This window comes from Cebidichthys violaceus, unplaced genomic scaffold, assembly GCF_023349555.1.
Source record: "Cebidichthys violaceus isolate CVI_PGR_0920_01 unplaced genomic scaffold, fCebVio1.0.p SCAF_42, whole genome shotgun sequence".
Taxonomy (NCBI): Eukaryota; Metazoa; Chordata; class Actinopteri; order Perciformes; family Stichaeidae; genus Cebidichthys; species Cebidichthys violaceus.
Genome location: NW_027176617.1, coordinates 782,911 through 800,703, shown reverse-complemented (window position 1 = coordinate 800,703; position 17,793 = coordinate 782,911). Strand labels below are relative to the sequence as shown.

The 17,793-nt window shown below is 40.0% G+C and overlaps 1 protein-coding gene across 2 annotated transcripts; it reads right to left on the bottom strand.

Moving 5' to 3' along the window:
• Window positions 1-3,787: 3,787 nt before the first annotated feature.
• si:dkeyp-120h9.1 (Y+L amino acid transporter 2-like) lies at window positions 3,788-17,793 on the bottom strand. Of its 2 annotated transcripts, none has more exons than XM_068728426.1 (12): window positions 17,693-17,793; window positions 15,008-15,390; window positions 14,413-14,588; window positions 12,601-12,743; window positions 11,429-11,554; window positions 10,196-10,340; window positions 9,859-9,982; window positions 8,712-8,815; window positions 8,497-8,593; window positions 8,254-8,403; window positions 7,194-7,377; window positions 3,788-6,120 (listed from the first exon to the last, which is right to left on the bottom strand). In XM_068728426.1, the coding sequence occupies exons 2-12, from the start codon at window positions 15,134-15,136 to the stop codon at window positions 6,026-6,028; spliced, it is 1,473 nt and encodes a 490-aa protein (XP_068584527.1). In that variant the 5' UTR covers window positions 15,137-15,390; window positions 17,693-17,793; the 3' UTR covers window positions 3,788-6,025. The 2 variants fall into 2 exon arrangements, with proteins under 2 accessions (XP_068584527.1, XP_068584528.1); XM_068728427.1 differs by having other exon boundaries at window positions 8,254-8,358.

The window sequence follows — 17,793 nt, the reverse complement described above, 5'->3', positions numbered from 1 at the left end:
ACGCAGCTTTGATCAGTAGTCATCATATCTAATGCAGCCTTTCCTTTAAAGTGTTTGTATCTTTGTTCAGAAGTGATATAGATCAAATTATAATATGCTTAAATCCTCTACTCTGTAGTGGCCGCTGGTAAAACCCTGCAAGCTCTACTATTTTATTAATAAATACCGGGATAATCAGCAGTGGACAAAGCCACTCAAAGACTACTAAGGAAATAATCAATAACTTTCAGCCTCAGTGCTTCTTCCTCTTTGAAGTGTTTGCTTCAAACTGCTGACAGTCTGATTAAAAAGGCAAGAGGGAACATGTTTACTACCAAAAAACCTACAAGATAATCAATGAGATTATCACACAACATTGTGCTAATGTGAAATTAAGCTGCATCGTCAAGTCTTCCTACATTTGTAATAATGTCCCAGAACATTGCTGTGGGATATTTTAGGTTTAGGTGGCTTTAGGTAGCTTGTTAGTTTGGTAGCTTTTGTAGTGCCTTGAGTCTATATAATGGCAACTACACATGCAGATGCAACGGCAAGATATTGGCTCGGAAAAGCCTGAGGGTAAGGGGTGATTTTATTTTTAGGTACAGAATATACCAGTGCCATTTGTTACTTTTCAATTTTATACATTTTTAAAATAATTTCTATTCAAATTATAAAGTTTTTGTTAATAAATTCTTGCCTTCCTCCGGTCATTGTGGCGACAGTCTGCTGGCGTTCATCAGAGCCCACCTGAGTCTAGTGGGGTTCACTGCCTGCATTAAACAACATTGATCAAATGCCGTGCAGACAAAAAAAATAAAATACAGGATATGCTCTCTTCAAAGCATCAGCATTGCAAGACTGTCCTCCCTCCCCCTCCACACTGCCACCAGGCTGACACAACACAATGCGGAGCACACAGATATCAAGTCAATTACACTCAACCATGCACAGAAACAAACACAGAGCTTTCATACTCTGTGAAGAAAGACATTTTATTGATCCCGGGGAGAAAAGAAAATTAAATACTTTTTGATTACCTCTCTCACTCTCCTCATCTCTGCTTCGAAAGTGCTTTACATAAAACAGTGCCGGCAGGATGTGGGATGAGGACTACTGCACTTTGCTCAAGTTGTAGGGACTAAATCTTTCCAGCTCAGCAACATTTAGACAACAGCAGCCAGAATGCACTCAGTCCAACAATCAATCCACGTTCTCCACATTTAACGCTACACGTTTTCAGTGTGTGTATGTACATTCATATTTTTCTTTTTTGGTACAATAGTGTGTAAGCCAACAACAGACCTAAATATTACCCCACTAGACCCATTTGGCACGGCCACAAGTGCTGTAATGAATCTGATCCTACACAACCAACACAGATGCTATTTCAATTAAACATTCACAGATCAAGACTGATCAAATGGACCACAGGATCAGCTGAAGACCATTTCTGTGTGCTGATGGAATATTATTAAAACGTTTCATGTTAAGTTAACATATATGAGTAAGTCTTCAATCATCCAGAAATGCTTCAGTAAAACTTGCATTACAACTAGAGACATTTTCATCTTATTTGACCCTGCCTGCCACTGACCAGGTGTGACGAGTGGTTTGCAAAATCGATATTGGTCGAATGGGTCCAAACTATACAATTAATGCAGAAGCTATTAGAGCGAGTTTATGTCATGAACCTACATATATGGCCTGGTGTATAATTTCACTCGGAAACAGACATTCCCCACCCAACATCACTCTTATCCGACACCTAGTCCACTGTGGGGGGTGTATATGGCGCCTGCTTGTTGGAAAAAGAGAGAGTAGCACTCACTGAGTCACATTACTAATTTAAAACGCTAAACCTGGAGGATTGTGCAGTATATTATTTACATGCTTACAATCAAGTAGCATCAGAAACAGAAGATAACAGTGTATTATCCACAGCATGAAGCTCATAATGGACAGTAGAGCAACAACACACAGTAGGAGTCACTATCAACACTTCATTCGTCAAGACAGAAATTAATTCACTGCGGAGCTTCTCAGGTTCATGGCAGCACTTAAAACAATTAAGGTAGACCCAGAGGACAGACATTTTGAAAGAAACACAAAATACGAGGACAGAGAAAAGCCAAACTGGAACAAATCAGAACCACAATCCTATCATGATTCACAGACACTTACGGTTGAACTCCCTGCGGCAGACATGGGGCCTCCAGGGTCGGTTTCGTATCCAGTTCAGACGCCGGGGCAGCTCCATGATGCCAAGATTGTACCAGTGTGTGACGGCCAGTCACCCATCAAAGAGCAGCACCCCGGTGCTTCTGCCCATCCCCAGGACAGACTCTCCCTCCAGAGCATCAGTGGTGCCAAGTACCACCGTAAGCAGCCTGGATCTCTTAAAGCTAATAATTGACTTTATCTTTTAGCCCGTCCTGTGCTCTCTGAGTGAGAGCTGTTACTGTAGCCGTTGGTGCTCGGCTGCATTTCCCCTCCACTGCTTTATCTTTAATGCATGAGTCAGTGGAACCCAACTCCCTCCACTCCTGGGGAGGGACGGAGACAGAACTCTCCCCAGGAACGGGCGCCTATTGACAGGCAGCATCTGAAGCACAGAGTGCACAACCTGCTGAAATGTGATGCCTCCGCACCGAGCCCTCGGGGAGGCAAGGTAGATGGATGGACAGGAGGTGGGGCTTGGCCAGCCACCTGAGAAGGCTGAAAGGAAGACGTTCAGTCAGAGACACCAAGAGATAGGGACTGTTTCTGAGTGTGTACACACAGAAATACACAGCTTCATGAAGAACTATGGCAGCCTACTGAACCTACGCTGACAGCTATGTTGGTTCTTTAATTCTCTGACACCCTGAATATTTACTTTGGTTGCAACATCCTGTAGCTATGAAAAAGAATACTGATGTTTGTTAAGCATTGTTGTGCTCACAAATGGGAGATAGATAGATAGATAGACAGACATATATACATACACACACACACATACACACACAGATATAGATATCCCATTTGTGAGAACAATAATGCTTAACAAACATCAGTATTCTTTTTCATAGCTACAGGATGTTGCTATACACATATCTATTATCAATGTGTGGATTTTTTTTTAATATCTATCTATCAATCAGTCCACACATTGATAATACATTACTTATAATTCCTGAATGGGATGTTACATCGACTCCTACTGTAATACTCATGTATACTTAAAACTATACATAGTGTAGTCTGCTCATCTTTCACTGGAAAACTGCAATGTTACTATCTGAACATGACATTTTGTACTGCATTAATCTGCTGTTGCATAACTGTATACAGGTATTCCAGGGGTAGATCTAAATGTATAATGTAATAAGAAAACATTAAAAGAGTGCTGTCAATCAGTTTCTCATCAGAAAAAGTTCCTAAACCTCTCAATGTTTTCAAAAAGTTGCTTTGCTAGACATAGAAAAAGCTGCTTTTTCTATTTAAAAAAAAAAGTCAGAAAATAGTTTTAGAAAAGGAGAAACTAAAACACCCTAAAGTAAAATATTCAAATTAATTTTGTCACACTAACAGTCCAAAAACCTCAAGAGATTCATCATATCTGTAGAGAACGAAGAGAATTTAGAAACAAATGTTAAAGTTGAAAATAACTTCAACAGCTTCAAAGTATTTATATAATAAAAAAAATAATTAAATAAAAAAAAAAAAGTACCCAGCGTTACAAGACCATGACCTCTAGTGGTGGTCAGCCGCCATGTTTCGGGTTCAGGCAGAGGACAGTGGATAAGAACAGTCAAAGTCACTGAAACACATTTTGAACTCGTCTTTATTAAAATAAAACAAAGCACCTTCATGCGTCAATCTGGGCAAACAAGACTTCCTCCACTGGAAAGCATGTCTTGCCATTTGGTTTGTCCAACACATAATAAATAAAAACAGTCATCAGAGCAAACACTTCAGACACAAATCTACAAATACACAAATTACAACTTTGTCAAACCCGACCCAACCAGCACACACGGACTCAGTATTTGGTACCTCATGAAAAACATCAAATATACTGCATACTCGTTTGGTTGAAACGATGACACTGACCCAAGAGGACGCAACATTAAACAGGTATCTGGCTGGTGTTATGGAAGTGCTCAAGTCAAGACACTACATATGGGTCCTAAATCCAGGTCCTGATTATTTCCAGCTGAGCGTCATCGAAAATAGACAGGGCCTTTGGCAGATCACACTCACAGAAGGCACATAAAGTTCATAAGAACAACAGCAGAACACTTCAAAGTTTGACTCATTTCTACCTGGAGCTCAACTCACTACAGGTGTAATTTTCTCACAAGAAAGCAGACACACTTTGCTATGGTGAGCAGAAAGATGGTCCCACTATCAGCCCGGTTAAGACCTTTGGCTGTACACGGTGAACAAATGGCCCAAGCTGGTGATATATTCACAAGGCAACGTTACATTAAATATACCACTTGTGTTACAAACTCTTAAGACAAGAGTGGGTAAAAAGAGAAGTAACGGCTACAACATGTGCACATCGGCTTCCGTTTGTTTGAGAAGACCCCATTCTGAAGACAAACACCACCCAGAGGAGTCTGGCAGTTACATTTGCTTGATCCGGAAACCACCACAACATAGCAATGTGCAAAAATGTTTTCATATCTATAATGCTTTAGTTACATTACTCACTGGTTTGCGTTAGAAGAGGGGACAAGGCGACAGAAACGGCGTAAACAAAAACATGGAAATTGTAGATGGACTCTAGAGTGACACATGGAAAAATCTCATAGCTCATCCCTGGAAGTAAATATTCGGTGCCTCTAGGCTACCACTAGGAGGCACCAGAAAATCAGATATAGCCCTGAAGATGCATTCAAAGGATTCTCAGTGGAACAGAAACAGGTTAGAGACGGATTTATCATCATAATCAACTGACAACAAGCTTGCAAAAAATATTGTAAATAATCTCTTCCCTCTTCTAACCAAGCTAATAATTACAGATCTGTCCATTTGGTCATCCAGTAGAATAATAGATTAGAATAAAGCTTTTCTATAATCAAGGTAGTTGTACAACAAAACAGAAAAAGCAAATGTGATGTGCAAATTTGTCTGTCAAAAAGTCCAACCACAATGTTTTTGGACATTACACTACAATACATTTATGAAAACCACACACACTGGTTTGCATCAACATCAGACCGGTAATTTGCCAATCAAAACATTTACACACAAGCAGTTGGATGGTCTTCAAGTCTGCAACTCTCAGCATTTAAACCAGTGGTCGGACCCGCCTCATTGGGTTGAAAGATAAATATGAGGGCTTTCTCTGATCTTAAGGAACCCAAAATGGTTGGATTGGCCATCATCGTGTGACATTTGAAACCTGTAATAAGGGGTCTTGAGCGTCCTTTCAAAAAGAGTCACACGGTATGAACCATCCATGCTCATCTTCCACACATTCAAATGAGCTACAGTAACTCAAACCGTTAACATGAGATGTGATGAAACACATGTAAAGCATAAACATTTGTAAATACAGCATCTACTTAACCTCCTGTTGGTGAACAAATCACCTGAAGCATGTTTGCAGAGTGGGTTCCTTGTGGATCAGGTCAGTACTTTTCATTTGTCACCCTCAGGCTTTCTGTCAGCTTTTGTGCGTGAGTTTCAGTTATACGGGCACACGTGTGGAGGGAATTACACAGTTAACACTACACTGTAACAGCAGGTGACTGTGCTCAAGTTCCACTGAGTTAAGCTATAGAGTGCTGTTTGGAGGATTATACTGAGCATCATTTTTTAATCATGCCGAGTGAAATCCTGCTTTTGTATTTATATGGCTTGTGCGTGAGAGCGGAGGAAGGAAAGAGGTGTGTCGAGCTCACCTCTCCAGTTTTCTTCATCCTCCGTTTAAAATCAACCCAGCTATACTCTTCTAAATCCTGATTGTCTGCAGCTCTCTGCCTCCTTTGTGTTCATTCTTCCTCTTCCATCCCTCCATACAGCATTTCACACAAGGGGTTTTGTTGCTCCGTCATTCGATCTTCTCTGGGTCTAAATTGTCCAGGTCGATATCAGGCGAGGTCACACAACACAGGCACAGTTTTTGGGTGTACAGAGAGATGTGATCTGTGGCGATAAAATAAAAAAATAAAATACAACAAAATGTAAAACCAAGGGTTGTACTGAAGAAACAACTTCGAAGGATTACTAGTTTAAACATTTTGCATACAATAAATAGTATTAAGAGGGATTATTCTTCAACGGCAGGTGTTATAGTTGCACTACAGAACCCTTTACAGTATGTAGGCTCAATAATACACTGAACTTTGAAACGGTAATCTCAATCACGCTTCAGCTCTTAACAGTAAGACAAGGAGTTTTTACATGTGCCAACGGTAGCTGGTCTACATGCAACTTAGAGTAAGACTTGTAAGCTACTTTAAGAGGTTATCCATAATAACACCACACATCCGCATTCATGCACAGGGATTGTTTTTTTACAGCTTACGTACCCGGAGTTAGCAATTAGCCGAGCCAAAATATTGACCTATTGTAGATGTGTCATGCATCTTGGATGCAACCGAACAAGAGATCACAGTACAGAAATGCCAAATAACGTTTCAGGTCATTTGGAAAGAGTGCAACTCTTACAGTTTTTTCCCCGACCAGAGAGCACTGACTGGTTGATTTTTCAAACTCTAAAATGATCATTATGCATCCTGGTCACATCAATAAAAAATAAAAATATATGGGATATGTATCAACATTATGTGTTTAAGTTCAAATAAATTACTATCGGCTCATTTATAAATCGTACTCAGATTTGTTTAAACTCCCAAATATCAATATCGGTCTCAAAAATCCAGCCCATCTCATCTGTCAGGCTTTTTTCCTCAATGTTACTTTAGTACAAATGTTTGGAGTTTGAGTTTGTGTTTGAAAAGGAGCAACGCCTTTTTCAACATTAAATTACAGTCTGCTGCTAGGGATTAACCGGTCATGTTTTTTTCAGGCATGTTGGTACCCATGCATATACAACATGCATCTAAATTGACTCTACAATATGCATCTAAATTAAAAAGTGAAGTGATCCTAAAAAAAAATAAAATGAGTTACTATCAAAAGGAGCATGAGGGTCTCCTAACACAAACATCACCACTGCGATGCCATGCACAACGGCGTCAGTTGAAGCCTCTTACCGAGCATTTTTTGGAGGAAGGCTGGTCGTGAGCTAGTTGGCAGGTGGATGCAAAAGTAGTAGACTGGTACACCAGACAACGCCACAGCAATTCCCACCAAAGAGTTGATGGTGTCGCTGTAGAGGGGAACCACAACCAGGAATATGCTGCACAAGCAGAAGACAATCGGGAAGAACAAAGAGAGCTGCATGGGAGGACAGAGGAGGAGGATAAACAAGGGTTTAGTGAGAAAGTCCAAGTAGAAACGGTTAGGGAGCAGAAATGTTGAAAACTTAAAAAATGACATTAACAAACACTCTAACCAGATTCCTCTGATTATATAATTGTGGCTCTAATCGCCCTTAGATTGCTCAGCCAGTATGCAGTACGTGATTAGATTGAAAACATCATGGTTTTTTAACATCGTCATTATAATTCAAAGGCATTGCTGGGGTTGGTCAGGCCTGCAATGGAGGCACCATTGATGGGTGAACAAAAGTAAATACAGGTCTAAAATGCTTGAAAGATTATAGATACATATTATAGATAGAGTAGCACGTTATCTTATCTATCTATCCGTTATCGCAGCTTTTTGTATCTTCTTACTGTTCATTTAGTTTTCTGTCGTCATGATGCGACACTTTTGGCCTAAGGCTGCCCTGTTTAGCCAGCCTATGTCTTTCTAACATGGTGAAGGCAATGGGAAAGAAAACATTTTCCATTTTTCCAGGTGTCTAGAGCCTCTTTTGCCACAAGGCTAGACACATATTTTCTGAACAGGTTTCATGCGAACATATTATTAATGCCCTGTATCTGCATGCAAGCAGGGAATGTTCTGTATTCATTAAAATTGCAACCCAGAGCCATGTGATTAAAACACACAGCTTGCAAATCTGATTCAGAAGTTTCAAGAGATCCAAGTTTCCCCACAGTCAAAATTGCATTACCACAGATGTGTCCCTTAGTGAACATTTATTCTATTATATGCCTTTCTTTTTCACTGTGGCTACCTGTCTGAATCTAACTTTCATTATGATCCTTAAACATGCATATCAGCATTCAAGCTGCATACATTTCTTACCTTAACAGGCCGGTGCAGATCAGGAGCTTTGATGCGCAGGTAGATCTGGCTGGCTATTGACAAGCCGATGAACAACCAGTAGTTGAAACTGAAGTAGTTGATTAACTGGAAGACATCGGGCACAGACAGGTAGATCAGAGACATGCCACCCTGAAAAAGAAGATCGCATCAGGGACACAGGCATCAAAACAACCAAATACACACAGTTCAATACTAAAACCAACAAGAATATGTGATACTAACATTGAACAGTAGGGCAGGAATTGGGGTGAAACGCTTAATGTGGATCATGCACAGCACATTGGGCAGGTGGCCTTCTCTGGAACCAACAAAAAACAACCTGCAGGAGAAACAAAATGTTGAAACCACGTCACCGCGTTTGCTCTTCGTGTTGCTGATATAGGATTTTGTAGAATAGCAAGGTAAATCTGCATTTAGGTGTGCCGTTATGTTCTGACCTGGAAGCAGAGATGATGGAGGAGTTGAGGCCTCCGTAGCAGGATATGGCCACAGACAGAGGGATCAACCATCGACCCCAGCCCAGCACCTCATCTGCAAATGTCTGCGGAGACATTCAACAAAGTTTATTACTGCTCACATTCATTTACTGGTAATCAGTGGTGTTTGCAAATAAAAGTAAAAGAAACAGCTGATTGCTCCAGTAATAAATATGAAAAAACAACAAATTAAGACGGAATTCATACATCGTCACTTATACATCGTCATACAATTTACAACAACTAAACACTGATACACACTTGTATGCAAATCAGAGTAATATCTTTGAAAACTCAAAGCTTTATTAAAGCTTAATGTATATGCGTCTTAAATCAGAGTGTGATTGTAAATGTTTGTAGCAAACCAGATTTAAGTCAAACATTATGAACTGTCAGTACAGTGCTGAGGTGTGAAGCCCAAGTAGTGACAAATCCAGCCCCATGGCAAGTTGGAACATCAGTAACAATGAATACTCTATTAAACTAGAATTACCGCTTTGCTTTCTTTGTCTTTGCCAACCAGTCAAGTTGCAATTTACATTCATGTCTGTCCAAGATGTCACAATGACCTTTGACCACCAAAATCTAATCACTTCAACTTCGAGTCCAAGTGGACGTTTGTGCCAAATTTGAAGAAATCACTTCCATGCGTTCCTGAGATATTGCACCATTCACAAGAACGTGACTGACGGACAACCGGCCACCGCAGACGCAGAGGTATGAAAACATAATAAAAACCAGTAGGACTCTTCTTCCTCCAATGCAATAATCACATCATCACGTCCCCATGTTCCTGTGTGGGGCGCTAACCTCTTTAGCTAAATGAGTTTCCTGCCATCATCTCGATCCTACAGGCACAGATAACCGAAAGGGAGTACCCAACCAGACACTAGTGGCCGTGGCTGCCAGCCAGACTGACCGAGACGACAGGAAGCGAAGATCAAACCCTGCCGTCCCTACAAGGCTGAGCAGATGTTGTCCATTTGGATGAGTTCTGTGATTTATAGAGTTTATAGGTCGGCATTAGTATGCACACGGTCAGACTGATTTGGTTACTGCTCATATACGTCTTCTTTAGTGCACAAGGAGAATGCACTAAGTTACTCACCACAGCAACGGCGTCACTCGTGAGCACTCTCTCTGCATCCATGACGACGTAGTACGCTATGTTGGTCAAGATGTAGATCACGGTGACAATGGGCATGGAAATGGCGATGGACAAAGGCAGATTTCTGAAAGTGAGAAAAGTGGATTTCATTAACTCCAAGATCTCAGTCATGTGAAATTCTCAAGTCAGATTACTTAGTTTTAAGTCAGATTTATCAAATGCTAGATTTACAGATTTATAATGTGTCACATTGTGGGCTTGATTAAAAGCAATGCCATCAGGAATGAAAATCAGTCACGCTTGTTGTAAAACCGTTCTGAAATAACAGATGTCATACCTCTCTGGGTTTTTGATCTCCTCTGTGATAAAGTTCAGTGTGTCCCAGCCAGAGTAGGAGTAGAGCGCTGCATAGAGGGCCAGGGCCATGTCACCAGGGTCCAGTTTGGAGCCTTTGAATGAGTCCTCAAAATTCTGGTCAAAACCTACACCAACACAAGGTTAATTAATGAGCCCAGATCATTAAGATGTATCATCTAAGGCTATATAACTAATATGTAATATTCAGATAACTAGTATAATACCTTGCAATTTATATACACTGTAAGTGGATATGTGCTGGAAGCAGTTTAGTAATAGAAAAGGACAAAAACATAGATGCCAATCAATAACAAGTGCCAAACACAATCCAAAACAATCATAAAATGTCAATACAGTTAATGTAATCTGTGTGGAATTGAAGACATAAAAACACCAAAAGAAGCCATGGAGGAACAACCTTGAAAAACAAGGTTTTGACAGTAAGGTCCTGTAACTTGTTGCAGTTTTGGAGAAAATGTAAGAGCATAAACCAGAACTAGTATACTAGATTGCTGTACTTATTGTATTTGTTTGTTTCTGCACTGTACTTTTGCTCTGGTTCATGCTCTTAGATTCTTGTGTAAACAAGGAGATGCACTTATGACTTCTGGTGACTAGTAGTTCTCTTGAATACACTTATTGTTTACCCATGTTGAATACACTTATTGTAAGTCCCTTTGGATAAAAGCGTCTGCTAAATGACTGTAATGTAATTTAATTGTCAACATTTCTTTATGAATATACAAATTTAATAACATTTTCTATGAGATAAAAGTTACAAAAACGTTTGTGTTAGCTGTCAATTATAGTTCTTATTCCTCAGAATCGATCAGAAAGAAAATTGCAAATAGGTTCATCTCTAATAAAATCTATTAATTCATATGAAACACATTTAATATGGATAGTTTTCTTAGCGAGCTGGTCCAATGCCAAACTTGTATCTATTGGTTAATCAGTAAAATAATGCAGAATTTGTCCAATAAGTATTTAAGTTGGAGCAAAGGTACAGCAGGTACAACATTTACTTTTGCACCGTTTTCAAGAAACTGATATTGGCCGATTTGAAACGCTTTAACCATTTACTGTATTCAGTTTGCCGACTCAATGAGACGGAGTTCATCTTAAATAGTGCAGTAGTGCTTCATCCCTTCAAATTCCAGCCAAATCAGAGAAGTAGTGATAGAGTCATAGTGAGATTTTTGGGAAATCCTACCTTGTCCAAGCTTAACCAGGCCAGTGATGATGATGACGATGAGAGCTAGGACCTTCGCTACGGTGGAGATGACCTGAAGAATAGCCCCCCATTTCACTTTCATACAGTTCACACAAGTCAGCAGACCTGATAAGAGAAAAAGAGGAAGAAAACAGCAAAACACTATTGTCTTAAGTCTGTGGCAACTAAAAGTAGCATCACAACAAACCTTTTCCAGCATCTCAAACTGAGGCCTACAGCCAAGTGGGAGAAAAGTGTGGCACTGTGAGTTGCATAAAACAGTTGCAGCCCTCATAGTATCCCATATGAGAAGAATGCCAGCGCTGGAGCTACAACAGCACCGGAGAGAGTTGTGTACAAGACGAGGACGTTGCGTCAGCGTTGCAACCCTAGTAGTAAGGTTTGGGTATGGAAACAATCAAACATGCAAATACACATCCATTGTTTTTTGTAGGCCTAGTTTGTAAGCAAGCACAGTAGATTTAAGGCAGAGTTGAGAGGAAATCCACAAGTATTAAGTGTAGTTACACACATATCCCTTTAAGAGCAATGCAAACAAAGACTAAGTGAGGCAGCTTTGTTTGGAAAGGTTCACATAACATGAAGGCGTGTCATCTAATTAAACGCACCATGCATGGTTTAACATGCACCAGTAGTGCTGGTAACAAGAACTACCTTTCAGCTATTGTGATAGCTTCTCCTAAACTCTCCCTCAAACAGCCTACAGTTTGCATTTGACTTAACAGGATTTACATATGATCACTGTAAACACAAGAGTGGACAAGTGCAGGGTTCTACAGTTCTACACATGAACAAATGAACTGTGACTAGATGGCATCTTATAGCACCGTCTGTACAGTGACAGACAACAGTTATACTGCATCTAATTGGTGCACTGAGCCTTTTGAAGTGATATTGTTGGTTAAAATTGCTTTTGAGTCCCAGTTCTGGTCAAACCTTCCAACCGCAACAGGTCTTCTCACTATGGATACTATATGACACAGATGTCTCTCACACACACACACACACACACACACACACACACACACACACACACACACACACACACACACACACACACACACACACACACACACACACACACACACACACACACACACACACACACACACACACACACACACACACACACACTACAGGGAGAGCCTTACATATGATGACAGCAGCGAGGAGGCGGACAGCAACATAGGGGGCTGGACAGGAGGTGAAGAAGGGCTGGACCAGGTAGTTGGAGAAGGTCAGAGCTATCACTGCCTGACAAGCTGGCTCAACTATCAACAAGGACGTCCACAGTCTACAGAATTAAAAAGGTCTTCATTATAATGCAGACATGTAGCATATCTTTTGTTAAACTGTATTAAGATAATAATAATTTATAACAGACATTTTCTGTATCTCTACCATTAGGAAAATGGCTTTCCCAATTTCAAATTCAGTGCTGTGAATGCTTGAAAAATAATTATCTTGTATGTTAGTGAACTGTCTCCAATAAAGTTGTAAGAAATTAAAAAATATATTGATATAGCAAAGGACATAGTGTAATGTGTGAGGCTTCTGTTCAAATCATTACTTAATTGAAAGGATGAGATGCTGTTAGGATATGGCAGACCTAGCGGGGAGACTATATGGGGCTATTATTGTAGCAAAACTATTTTCAAATGTGTGTAGAGAGTTGTGTAACTGCATCTTAAATCAGATTTGTGAATATGTACAGGAATCTGAACCTTCTGTGTATTCAGAATCTGGGTGTGCTAGGAATGCTAATTTAGAATTTGTTTCTGACCAATAGCCGACCTTTGTTACCCGATCAATAACCGTTAACCGACAATGCAGGAAGGGTGCTGTGGTTAAAGTGTCCAACAAGCCGCCCAGCTGCCATGATAACCGATGCACAAACATCCATCATCTATGGCCAGCTGCAGTGTGAATGTAGAGTGTGTACATTACATTACAGTCATTTAGCAGACAACTACAATTCAGATACTATCACATTTATACACCGTAGGCATAGCTACGGGAGCACTTTTGGGGTTAAGTGTCTTGCTCAAGGACATATCGACAAGTGACTAGCGGGGATCGAACCGCCAACCCTCTGATCTCCACTCAGCCACAGTCTAAAGTGTAGTAGGCTGTACTGCTACTGAAGCACAGTGAAGACAGGGTGGAAGGCTACAAACAAATATCCACACGACTTTGCAGATCTCTGCCATGGCAGAAATGCAGCAGAAGTCAAATGTAAATGGACAATTCCTTTGAGAGGCCTGCTGAGTTGTAACTGATAACTTGTCTGTATTTCCAGATCTTGGAGAAAAGACTGTTCAGCCGATAATATTGCAATAACATACGCATTCACAGTTCTGTCTACTGATTCATGTATGCGTTTACAGATTTGTCTACACATTTGCAAATCTCAATACAGATTTGGAGACTTTCTTTACATTTACAAATCTGATTATGCGCACACAGATTGAGATAGAGTTACACAACTCTCCACGCACATTTGCAAATAGTTTCGCCACAATATTGGCTTCATAACACAAACCATTTGCTTGGGGAAACTAAATCTACTATACTGAGCTGTATGTGTGAGCTTTTGCATTATAAGTTACAAATATATATGCTAAATATTGTAATACACTGCAGGTAATAATGTCAGAAAAAAAAGACAGTTGGGCACTAAGTCAATTTATGAGAGATAATCACATCTGTACCTGCTAAAAATACCAGCTGTCAAAAAGGGACCCGACATACAGTAGAGAGAACAGTGCACTGAACCCTGTACTTATATGTGCCATATGTACAATATAGTCCAAAACTCATGTTAGTCACACTATACTTCATGTTTGGTAGACTTGAAAAAAGAACATATGGTAGATCAAGTACTGCATTTCTAGTGTGTGTAGTTTCCATGACGAGATGTTAATAGTATGTTTACAGGGAGAAAGAGTAAATTAAATGCATACCGTACAAAAGCTAATAAACCGCCGAAGGCCTCCAGGATGTAGGCATAGGAGGCTCCCGATTTACGGATGGTAGTACCCAGCTCAGCATAGCACAACGCTCCAAACACTGAAAATATCCCTCCAATAGCCCACACCACCAGGGACAGGCCAAAAGAGCCTGTGTACATAAGAACCCCCTGCAGGACAACAAATGAGAGCAGAGAATAAAGAGCAGATGACATCATATATGTATAAGACATACAAGAAAGTACACTTTCAAGAAAGAAAGACACATTAAAGATTTTCATTACATACTAGAGTTGTTTCACTTCTGGTTTATTGTCTAACTTGTTTGGTGAGTGGGGTTGAAAATATGTAATTCAAGTGCATTGCCCTGTTTGTTTCCGGGTTGGTTTCAGTTTTATGAGTGATGTGTAAGCTGTCAGTTGAACTGGCACAAAGACAAAAAAAAACGAAAAAAAAAAAACCTTACCATTAATCACAAAATAAATTTTGCAATCAAAGAGCAAGAAACTGTTCTTTTTACGACACAAAAATCTATTTGAATCAGGGCAAATACAGAAATCAATTGGGCTAACAAAGCAGAGACTCTTACCTTTGGTGAGACGAAGATACCGGAGCCTATCATATTTCCCACGATCAGACAGACCCCATGGAGAAGGGAAATCTCCTGCTTCAGCCGCACACCGCTGCCCTGAGAAGCTGAGTCTACCTCAGCGACCATTGTGAGGGGTTAAACCGCCTTCAGCCCCAACTCAGATGATGTAACAGGGAAGTGATAAGGAAGACTGACTAGTTCCTGGAAGCGCCAGAAAGTGACACAAGGTGAAAGAACAGAAAAACAATATAGTGGAATGTAATGGGGGGGTAGACCAAGAGGAGAAACAGGGAGGAGAGAGTGTCACTGGAAGGCGGAGACGTTTGGACGTTTTAAACAGCCATTGTTGAATCCGAGGATCAATTCTCCACCGGGATAATCTGTAACAAAAACAAGGTAAGCTTGACTCCAGTCTGTCATTGGCATATATCCTTTTATTGCCTAATTGACACTTAGGGGGCCATGGGGTAACTGCAAATGAATGAATGAGTGACAGAATGGATTCAATTAACGCCTTCCTAGATTCATGAGGTGCTTTCCAAATAAGAAGCAGTAAGTAAGACACAAGCCAACAGAAACCACAAGCCTACTACTAACCAGCTTCACTAAACTGCTGTTTGACAGAAGCCCTTTTTCACAACCAAAGAGATTGTTTCCGTATAAACACAGATCAGACTAGTGCAAGCGTAAGATGGGAAGCCTTCAAAGCTTACATTGGGAGTGTGATGGTGAGCTGTACAAGCTTTAGGCCTAAATCAACGACTCACTATGATGTGTTAATCATTCTTGAGGTCCAACTTTAAAGTTTTGGAGCAATATCTATACCACACTGATAACCCATAGACACATAAGGAGCTCCTTGTGTTGAGACTTCACTAGAAAAACTTATGGAAATCTCCTTTGGTTTAAAACAAGTGTGTTAAAACATACATTCAGCTATAGAATCCACCTTCATATCCATCACACATGCTCTTTCCATGTTTGAAACAAACATAGAAACAAGGACTAAACTTAACAAAAACCCAGATGAATAAGTAAATAACTAAGACTTAAATACTGCCCCACAGCAAAATGGCTTTTAAGCAGTTTTACACACTGTTACATTGTAAAAGAGCACAGATCACTGTAAGGGCTCCAGTACAACGGCGCATGTACATGCTGCAACTAGCATGAATTTCACTACATTTTTGTCTTTATTTGTTGTTGTTGTTTTTATCGCGTTTGTCACTAATATGACTGAATACATTCATCAACATATAACATACTTTTTGGGTTGGTTTTTTTGTTTGTCATACTGAATTTCATTGTGTATCCCTCTGTTGCATAATGACAATAAATTATCCTTTAAATCAAATCAAAGTTAAAAAATGTTGATGTTAGGTAAAACAACCTAAGAGAAAGGATCATACTGTAGATAGAAATGCACATCTTTGCTTATTGCTTAAACATTTACCATGGCCATGTTTGTAACAATAAAGTAATGTTCACTTGGTGCTCCGTTTTTTAAATTGTGGAATTATCTCACATAACCCAACTGTTCGCAGTGTAAGGCATAGATGATTAAAAAAAACTGATTGCCAGTTATTGACATATTTACTTGGGGATATAGTTGACTTTAAAATGCCACAGTTGTACAGTTTTCAGTCATTCAATGACACAAGCACTGCATATTAATCATCTGACAAAATACTGACTTTAAAATGTACTTTCATTCAAAGTAAAAAAAAAAGAAAGAAGAAGATTTGGTTGCAGATTAACAGCTGCTAAGATTTAAATGCTTTTCCCTGTTTCACATTTGCCAGACAATTAAAAAAAAAGCACAGTACTAATGGGTTTGTGAGGGACAGGCGCCACGTGTCCCAGTACTAGACTAATGACATTACTGTAGGGTCTGCTCTGCAATAAGGCTGCTGCAGTTAAGTGCTCTTGTTCATAAAGTCACAAAACAAAACATCTCTGTGGAGCAAATGATTATAATCTCCATTTCCACAACTTTACCCCCTGTTGACAAGGGAAACGCATGTAGAAGTTAATTAAACTAACTTATTAGACGTTATTGAGGACGATACATAAAAGGAATCCACTTCCTCTCATGTGTCAAAACACAAGTTTACAACTTACACGTACTGCGGTCACAAAGCACACAGGATGGAGATGTGAAACGTGGACTCGGACTATTTTGTGATGACATGATCTCTCAACGTCAAATTAACGCGTGTGACTCAAAATGTTAAATTAATCAAAACACCCGCTCATGTTACTCCTCTATAAAACAACAACAAATAATTATTAATGACTAGCGCCAGATCTGCTGTTAGCCTATTAGCACTGGCCTGGCACATGCTTAAAAGAGGACAGTAACGGATCAATTAAACCCGTACATCACTACGTTAACGCCATTTAACTTAGCTTACACTTGTATCCATCTCAACAACACGCATCTTAAACTGGCTGTGCAGCGACTCTGAACTGTGGCGTTAAGCTAACGGAGCTAGCCGAGTTACCACACTGATGCAACATGCTTGATGCAGTTGATGCTAACGTTAGTATGTGATGTAACGTTAGCTCGCGTTAAACGACGGTTGCAACGGTTAAGTGTGAGTGGAGACACGTCTCCTACATGCCTTTACTAGCACCGGCTAGATAATGAATCTACCTGATAATAAAAGAGGAACTAGTTACCTTTGTGGTGCTGTCTTTTTCTTCCTCCAATAAAGCAAGCAGCAGTTTTACGTGTTGTGCTTCTTCTGCATTATGTGACCAATTGTAGAAGTCCTAAAGCA